At 46.9% G+C, this 9585-nt stretch overlaps 1 protein-coding gene across 1 annotated transcript; it reads left to right on the forward strand.

Annotated features, from left to right (window-relative positions):
* Positions 1 to 117: 117 nt before the first annotated feature.
* RPL35A (ribosomal protein L35a) lies at positions 118 to 7515 on the forward strand. The gene is made up of 5 exons (XM_081328732.1): positions 118 to 187; positions 3306 to 3349; positions 4878 to 5030; positions 7114 to 7258; positions 7457 to 7515. Exons 2-5 carry the CDS (start codon positions 3339 to 3341, stop codon positions 7478 to 7480), a joined length of 333 nt encoding a protein of 110 aa, XP_081184858.1. The 5' UTR covers positions 118 to 187; positions 3306 to 3338; the 3' UTR covers positions 7481 to 7515.
* The last annotated feature ends 2070 nt before the right edge of the window (positions 7516 to 9585 follow it).

A 9585-nucleotide genomic window follows, 5' to 3' on the forward strand; every position in this document is an offset into this window, starting at 1 on the left:
GAGCCGGGGAAATGTTCCCGGGCCGAGGGATTCCTGTCAGGCAAATCTGATAGCCGCCTCACTAACGACCGGCAAAGAGGAGTGCTGGCGGGGGGCGGGGGCCTTCTCGAGTGCCTTTCCCAGCGTGCCTCGCGGCTCGCCCTCCTTTCCTTTCTCGTCGCCGCCATTTTGGGCCGCTGCTGCGGAGGTGAGGGCTGCGTCGGCCGCCGGTCGGCGGGGGGTTGGCAGGGAAGGACGGCGCGGGAGCGGGCGGAAGGGCAGGCCGGTGGGAACGGGTGGGTCCGGCGGCGGACGTGGACAAGGATGGCTGGGATGCCGGCTGGATGCCGGCGGCACCCAGGCCTGGTCTGGAGACGCGAGGTCCGCTCTAGGAGTGGACGAGGACTCTCGCTGCTCTGCCGGCTGGGAAGAGAGACCGGGATGCGGGGCTCTCCTCGGGCCTGGCTGAGTGAGGGGGAGGAGGGCGAGGGGGGGTTCCTTTGTCCCTTCCCTCCTCCCCCCTCCGCTAATCCCCTATCCTCAAAGATAGACTGCTTCTGGACTTGGAGGCTCCATTGTGGCTTTATTCATGATTTGATTTAATTTAATTTTAATTCCATTTATATCCCGCCCTTCTCCGAAGACTCAGGGCGGCTTTACAAACTCGTGATGATGATTATAAAATTGGAAAGGACCTTGGAGGTCATCTAATCCAACCCCCTGCCCAGGCAGGAAACCCTATACCATGGGTCTTCAAACTCGGCCCTTTTATGACTTGTGGACTTCAACTCCCAGAATTCCTCAGTCAGGCACGCTGGCTGAGGAATTCTGGGAGTTGAAGTCCACAAATCATAAAAGGGCCGAGTTTGAAGACCCCTGCCCTATACCCTATAATGATAGTAATATCATTATTAGCATGTAACTTCGTGTTCGCCTGCTGGGCCAGGTTAAGAGCCCATGCAGTGGCTACTGGGTTATGGCAGTCATTGCTGCCATATTAGTGTGGCAGTAGTTACTACTAACTTATTACTAACGGCCATAGCTAGTACCCATGAGAACCGATTTAGTGTGTTGCCTGGGCTCTTACCTGGCACAGCAGGCGAGCAGGAAGTTATAGCCGATCATTATTATTTTTTTAATCCCATTTATATCCCGCCCTTCTCCGAAGACTCAGGGCGGCTTACAATCTAAAGCACAAATCAATGTGCTTAGCAATAATAATAATAATATTTTGTATTTTAATTACAGTATTTTACTCTTGTGTATGTTCCTGGCGTTGTATAGAATGCCTGAGAAATCTATAGAAGATGTGACGTTTTCAGGCAAGGGATTGAAATATCTGGTGGTGTTTTTAATATCTAGAGCTGGAAGGGACCTTGGAGGTCTTCTAGTCCAACCCCCCCACCCCCGCTCAGGCAGGAAGCCCTATACTGGGGGGTGGTCTTCCAACTTAGCCCTTTTATGACTTGTGGACTTCAACTCCCAGAATTCCTCAGCCAGCCATGCTGGCTGAGGAATTCTGGGAGTTGAAGTCCACAAGTCATAAAAGGGCCAAGTTGGAAGACCCCTGCCCTAGATCATTTCAGACAAGGGACTTATACGCTATATACTTTCCCTAAGCATTGGATATAATAGGTAGGCGTTATGCAGAAGAATAACAACAGGTATTTAGGCAAAGTATGAAAAAAGACTCTCACGAAAAGATTTAGGGTTAGGCTTTTATCACAAAGACTGTGTATGAAAATTGGGTTGGGTTTTTATTAATGTGTTTTAACTTATTTTTAATGTGTTTTTAACTTATTGTAAGAGTTGTGGGCATTTTGTTTTAATCTCTCTTAATTTTTGTATTTTGTCTTTTAACGTGCACTGCCCTGTTCGCCGCCCTGAGTCCTTCGGGAGAAGGGCGGTATACAAATAAAATTAATAAATAAATAAATAATAAAATGAAAGAAGATACGCAAAATAAAGTGCAGGATTTTCTGACTGAAAATAAACAAAGAGAAAAAAAACCCAGTATTGACTTGTTGCAACAAGGAAGGTTAGAATGGCATTTTAGTGGGAGTATATTATACTTCACCAATTTGCCTTTTGGTCTTGCATAGAATGCCTTGTGTGAAATATTAAAACGTTTCCTACTTTGACATCCCAATTTTGGCATTCTACAGAGTTCCCAGGCATTCTGTAAAACGCCTAAATTTCACACATTTGAGGGTAACGCGTGCGTGTATTTTGTTTTGTTCTTTTTAACATTGCGAGCCACCCAAAGTCACCTGGGGCTGAGATGGGCGGCAAACACATTTAATAAATAAAATATAATAAAGACATCTGCCTGAAACTCTGGAAAGCTGTTGCTAATTTACGTTTGACAGCGAAATATGCGGCACATAAATGCAGTAAATGAAAAAGAGACGATATTACAAACATCTAGAAGAGACAGCCCATGTGAATTGTATTATCAGATTCTGACCCACCCAAGCCGGCTATATTTTTAAGTGTCAAAAAACGGGCACAGTACAATTTTTGCAGGACACGGAAGCCTATAATATGGTGTCTTCCTGCAACTTAAATTTCTGTAGAGAAATGGGATGGACAATTGATGGGGGGATATTGAGCAGTTCTAAAGATGGCTGGTTTGGGGGAAGGCTGTTAGAAGCCGGGAGAGGGGAAGGAAGTCCTTGTCATGAGTTCAGATTCAGCCCTTAAGGAGTGTGCAAAGAGTGCGTGGTTGAGCTACGGGTCTCTTGGTCCCCCCTACTTGCATTTCTTGAGAGGGTGATGCACATACTGACGGTGGGTGTGAATTCAGTGCATTTAGACCAGTGTGTCTCAGTTTTGCCAACGAAGACCGACGGACTGGCTAGGGAATTCTGGGAGGAGTTGAAGTCCACCTGTTCAAACTGGCGAAGTTTGAAAAACAACAACAACACTATTTTAAGCCTTGAATGATGCCTTTTCTTAAAATCAGAGGAATAGAATAGAGCTGAAAGGGACCTTGGAGGTCTTCTAGTCCAGCCCCCTGCTCAAGCAGGAGAACCTATACTGCCCCAGACAGATGAATGTCCAGTCTCCTCTTGAAAATCTCCAGTGACGGAGCGCCCACGATTTCTGGTGGCAAGCTGTTCCACTGGTTGATTGTCCTCAATGTCAGGAAGTTTCTCCTTAATTCCAGGTTGCTTCTCTCTTTGCACAGATGGAGATCTTGAGCCAAATCTGCAGTAGGGGAAGTGCTACACCTGGATTGTAATGCCGCTCGTGCCCAAACCAGGTTTATTAAGCTGTAGTAATATGCGTCTCCCTTAACAGCTTCTTGTTTCTCTTTTGTGCAGGCCTGCTGGAAACGGGACTTCTGAGGCAACACCATGACGGGCAGGTAGGAGATTTCCCCAGCACCTTCCTCGTGTTTTGCTCAGTCGGCTGCATCCTGCTTTTATTATAGGCCTGGCATCTTACTTACATTGAGGTTACTTCATGGAGCCCCCCCCTCCTCCTCACTAGATTAATCGGAAGCTTAAAAACTTGTTCCCCGGTTAAATTTGGCCGTCGTGGCCAGGAGAGCCTTCGTGCAACTTCACGTCGGGCCTTTTTCTGTGCACAGTCACTCGTGTCCTGATGGGTTGGACTGCTGCAGTGCGCTCTGCTTGGGGCTGCCCTGGAAGAGTATTCGGAAGCTACAACTGGTACAGGAAGCGATGGCAGGGACATTTCTGCAGCCCACCCCCACCCCACCCCCAATTGGCAAACGTAACACCCCGTTGTGCGACCTGCAAGGGTTGCTAATTTGCTCCTGGGTCCAATTCAAGGTGTTGCTTAAAGCCCTTTAGGGTTAGGGTCCAGGGTATAACCCCAAAGGGACTAGCCTTCCAACGAAAGAGTCCCACTTCGGATCCCATCTGCCAAAGAATTCTGACCGTTGGGGTCCAGGAGAAGAGCCTCTTCTGTCGTGGCCCCTGCCCTTTGGGATATTCTCCCACCAGAGGTGAGTTTGGCCCCCAACGTCCCGGATTTCCAGAAGAGCCTTAAAACCTGGCTCTGCGGTCTGGCTGGCTTGGGGTCCCAGTCGGGGGTGCTTTATGCTGGGAGTGGCTGAAAGAGTGGAGAGTAGATCTTCCTTCCTCCCACCCCCCACCCCCCGTTGCCTGCGTTTTGTTTAATCTTTCATAATTTTCATCACAGTTTTGTCATTTTGTAAATCAGTGGCTATAGTAATGAGATGTGACCTGTGCATTTAATTAATAATAGGTTGCACAGACCCTTAAACCAGGTCATCCAACGATCTAGTGCAGGGGGTCTTCAAACTTGGCCCTTTTATGACTTGTGGACTTCAATTCCCAGAATTCCTCAGCCAGGCTGAGGAATTCTGGGAGTTGAAGTCCACAAGTCATAAAAGGGCCAAGTTTGAAGGCCCCTGATCTAGTGGCTGCATTAGTACATACCCACAAACCTCAATTAGTAGTTAGCATTGTGTGAATCCACTAACTACTGGGGGGGTGGGTTAGTGACAGACTTGTAAGCACAGTCTTGGATTCTATTTTAATCTTCCCTTAAAAACCAGCTTAGGCTGTGATGACAGCGAAACAACAAACCAGGGAATTTGATTTGCTCCCAATGGGAATTTAGTTTTTCCACTCCGATGGACGGTTACCTGTTTTCTTTTTTTTTTCCCTTTCTTATTTAAAACACAATCTCTAATCTTGTATGGAACGTGTTCACTTGTGATGCTAAGCCATTTTTATTTTTAAGTGACTGCTATATATTAAGGCAAAATTGGGACCTGCCACTGCCCGGTGCAGTACGTGAGCCCAGCAGCCATTGGGGATCTGCTCCTCAGCATTGCCACCTTTTGCAGGGCACCATCGTCGTTCCCCGAGTGTAATTGGGGTGTGTGTGTCCTTCCCTAGGTTGTGGTGCAAGGCCACTTTCGCTGGCTACAAACGAGGCCTCCGAAACCAGAGGGAGCACACGGCTCTGCTGAAAGTGGAGGGCGTTTATTCCCGCAACGAGACCGAATTCTACTTGGGCAAAAAGTGCGCCTACGTGTACAAGGCCAAAAAGTGAGTGCACGATGATAGGGCTTGTTTTGTGCTCCCGTCTTTGTGTGCTTCTGTGTGTGTGTGTGTATGTGTGTGCGCGCGCACACAGTCTTCACAATGTTGATGAAACGCTGTGGCCTCCTTACAGCGTGGACTTGGTGCTCAAAGGGGGTTCAGCAATTCTGTGTGTGGTTCTGCGGTCCTTGTACTGGCAGAATTGCCTCCATGTTGGCTCTTACAGTAGCCTCCCGGGGGTTGGTTGTTTTGCAGAGCCCTGCCAGAATGTCTTGGGGGAGGAACAGGTACTATGAAAAATGCAGACCCATAGTGTCAATTGCTAAAGCTGCCCGATCTGCACCTGTAATGTATGCCCGGTGTCCTGGTTCCGACAGATGGAACTCTTCAAAGAACTTTGAGGCATTGTTTACCTTAAAAGAATCTTTATTCGAGGAGCATAGCATCGGCACTAACACAATCGAAGCCAAAATGAATTCCCCTCCCCTGAGCACATGTTTCAAAGCGCAATTCCCTCCTCCAATTTACAGTCATAAATCACATTCCCCCGTTAGTTTGAAATGCGGGCTGTCCCTCCAGTTCTCCAGCCCACCAATTCTTATCACCTCTTATTTCAATAACCTTAGTTCTCACACTAGGTTCAGTATTGTTATGTCTAGCTAAACACTCATGCATGTTCCTCCCCACCCCAGCGTCATCTAACTCTTAACTCTTAAAGAGTAAAACATCAGAAGAAAAGGGTTGCATCTCCCATCGGTTGTCAAAGCAAAAACATCCGATGTTAGCAGCGAAATTTCCAGCCGAAATACAGGTACAGGTAGTCCTCAGGTTACGACCTCCGTCGAGCTCAAAATTGATGTTGCCAAGCAAAACCTCGGTTCAGCGAGTTTCGCCCCATTTTACGAATTTTCTGGCCACTGTCGTTAGGTGAACCGTTGCATTTGTTAAGTAGGAAACACGGTCGTTAAGTGAATCCGGCTTCCCCCATTGACTTTGCTTGTCAGAAGGTCGCAAAAAGGGATCACCCTGACCCTGGGACACTGCGGCCGTCATAAGTACATGCCAGCTGCTAAGCCGTGAGTTTTGATCACGTGACCATAGGGAGACTGACGGTCGTGTGAAAAATGGTCATAAATCGCTTTTCCCAGTGCTGTTGTACCTTTGAACGGTCAATAAATGAAATGTAGTCCTTGACTTATGGCCAGTTGCTTAGCGATTGTTCTCAGTTTGACCGACCTGCGGGGTACTCGCAACCTAGATTCCAAGTTCTGCCTGCTTCACACAGTCACATGAGTGCACTTTAGGCACTCGGCAACCAGGCAGCATTTACAACCCGTTGCAGCATCCTGTGGTTTTGTGACTGGATTTTATAACAATTTTGCCAAAAGTCAGCACTTAACTGTCAATTGCAGGAAATCCACCCCATCATACCATATATTTGTTTAGCCACAGCCAAAACAAACAAACATACGTTTAGAATTAGAATAGAAATACAGAATAGAATAGAATAGAAATATAGAATAGAATAGAAATACAGAATAGAGAAAAGGAATAGAATAGATGAGATGAAATGGAGAGTAGAATAGAATAGAATTTGGAATGGAGTGGAAGAATAGAAAATAGAAGAGAATAGAATTGGAAGGGACTTTGTAGGTCATCTGTAGAAGCTCAAGCAGGAGCTCCTATACCATCTCAAGACAAGTGACTGTGCAATCTCTTCTTAAAAATCTCCAGTGATGGAGCGCCCACGATTTCTGGTGGCAAGCTGTTCCACTGGTTAATAGTTCTCCTTAATTCCTGGTTGCTTTTTTTTCCTCTTTGGTCCGTTTCCAACCATTGTTTCTCGTCCTGCCCTCTGGCGCTTTGGAGAATAATTTGACCCCCCTCTTCTTCTTTGTGGCAGCCCCTCAAATACTGGAATAACTGCTATCATGTCTCCCGTTCCTTCTTTTCTTTAGACGAGTTACATCTGTGATGGGCAGGCCCCGTTACGGTCGCTAACTTAAGGACAACCTGGGTGGTGTTTCAGAGAGCTGGTGTCTTTGGCGATCGCCGGGGTTGAACGGAATGTCTTTTTTCTTTTTGGCAGCAACACAGTCACTCCTGGGGGCAAGCCCAACAGGACCAGAGTCATCTGGGGGAAGGTGACCCGGGCCCACGGAAACAGCGGCATGGTCCGAGCCAAATTCCGCTCCAACCTGCCCGCCAAAGCCATTGGACACCGGATCCGAGTGGTGAGGATGACAGCTCCTTTGGGCTCCTTTAGGCTGGGGGATTGTCCGGGACTTCGAAATCTGCTGCATGGGGGGGGGGTGTCACATTTTGGGGTGGCGAAATTGGGGACAGTCCTAGGAAAGGCAGAAAAATGGTTACAGGAAGTTCTGTTTCTCTGGATGTCTGGCAAGTGTTTTTTTTTCCTTTTCTTTCCGCAGATGCTGTATCCATCCAGAGTCTAAATGTAGGCTGCAAATAAAATTGACGGTATATTTCACTTTTGTACACTTCGTCCTGCCTTGCCTTTTACTTGCTCTCGATGCAGCCCTTTTCATTGGGCAGCAGAGGGTTATTTATCGCTAACCGAAACAATTAAAGCCGTTAGTTGCATCGCCGCTGGCGTTTTGCATGTACTCAAGACAGTGTTTATACAGTTTTCCATAATAAGATAGCCCTTGACGTATAATGAATTGAGTCCAGAAATACGGTCATAAGTCATTAAACGTGACCGACCTGATTTTACAACATCTTTTTGTGGCAGTCATTAAGCAAACCCATGTAAATGCCAGTTTTTGGCTATAGAGAGAGATAGAAATAATGTGTAGATTTAGAGAGAGATAGAGATGCTAGATAGATGATAAGATACAGATAGAGAGATAGAGAGATATGCATATATGGATATAGATACACATATAGAGATACATACACACGCTGCGGTCACATGATCATGGGATGCTGCAAATAGCCATGAATGCCTGCTGGTGGCCGAGCCCCCAAAATTCCCTGCCTTTGGCAGATGTGAGCGTCACAACTTGAATCTGGGTTGTAGGTATCTTTTTGAGTATCCATCATAACTGAACATTTGCTAATGCCGGTCGTAAGTCAAGGACTACCTTTAGGTGGATGTAAGGACTACCAAGGTCCCTTCCAACTTTATTATCGTTATCATTATTACTTCTTCAGTTTATTTCTCTTACAAACTGCTCTCCGTTTACCTAGAATCTTAGATAGAGCTGTAACATCGGGAAGGACCCCAAGTACGCACTTGTTCAACCTGGCACCCCATGCAGAAAAAAAAAAACATTTAGCTGCCTGAATTACGAGTTTATATATTTTATTTGCATCCTGCCTTTTAATTATTCTTACAGATAAGGCAGTGAATATTCCTAATCCTCCCTCCCTCCCTCCCTTTATTTTCCTCACAACCACCACCCTGTGAGGTGGGTTGGGCGGAGAGAACAACTGACTCAAAGTGACCTAGCCAACTTTCACGCTTAAGGTGGGACTCGAACTCGCCACCTGCTCCAGCTTCTTCTGCAAACTCGGCTAGCTAGAGAACAGCAACGGTTTTAACGGCAAAAGCCCGCAGGCAGAACCAGTCTCCTCGTCTCCGTACAGATTTAAGAGAATGGTTGAAAGCCAGGCAGAAGGAACAGACAAAAGAGTCAGGGGAAGAGGCTGTGTTAATTCTGCCTTTTGTAGGACCCTCCCATCTTTGGTGCCTCCTTGGATCTGAAGAAGACTTCAAAATACTCGTAGACTTACACACACCCCACACACACACATCCCGCCCTGTAGAGCAGATTCCTGAGTCTTTGCACGTCCACATTGGAAAAGAAACAACAAAGGGGGGAAAAACAGCCAGAGGAAATGGTCCCAGTGAAAACCTGGATGCTTCTTGGAGGAGAAGCAAAACATCTTCAAAGAAAAGAAAAAAACCAAAGTTCAGGTGCCTCCCGGGGGGGAAAAAAAAACACCTTTGGGACGATCATTAACACGGAGGACTGGAGAGTCTCCATAGACCATTTGCAGAATGGGGCAAAATTCGCTTAACAACCATCGCTTAGCAACAGAACTGTTGGGCTCCGTTGCGACTGTAAGTCGAGGACTACCTGTATCGCTAAGCAAGGCGCTTGCGGAGTGAGTTCTCTCTTTTTTTTATTTGCCATCGTTGTTAAACGAATCGCTGCAGTTGCTAAGTGGATCGTGCAGTTGTAAAGCAAAAGGCAGGTAGGTGACTTGGTTGGACAATCTACCAGCCCCCGTTTCCTATTCAGGTACTAACCTGGTCTGGCCATGCTTGACTTTCTAGCTAAAACAGGCCTGAGGTCGCTGTTCTGTACCAGCCTGCTACCGGCCCTGCAGAAAAGGCAGGGACAACCCCTTTACAAACTGCAAGAGGCTGGAATTACGCCTGCCAAATTTATAGCTACAAAAACAAATGACACGAACCAAGAAACGGGAGCTTTAAGAAACACGAACTATCCAAGCGGTTGCCTTCAGCAAACCAGCCTTCCCACACATTCCCCTTATATAGAGTTCAGGGCGTGGCTTCTCTCTGCCTCCT

This window comes from Vipera berus, assembly GCF_964194415.1.
Source record: "Vipera berus genome assembly, chromosome: 5".
NCBI classification, from domain to species: domain Eukaryota; kingdom Metazoa; phylum Chordata; class Lepidosauria; order Squamata; family Viperidae; genus Vipera; species Vipera berus.

What these genes read in the sequence shown, in the direction of transcription:
- RPL35A (XM_081328732.1), top strand. An exon ending in TACGTGTACAAGGCCAAAAA is followed by an intron (nt 5,031 to 7,113) that starts GTGAGTGCACGA and finishes TCTTTTTGGCAG; the next exon opens with CAACACAGTCACTCCTGGGG. An exon ending in TTGGACACCGGATCCGAGTG is followed by an intron (nt 7,259 to 7,456) that starts GTGAGGATGACA and finishes TTCTTTCCGCAG; the next exon opens with ATGCTGTATCCATCCAGAGT.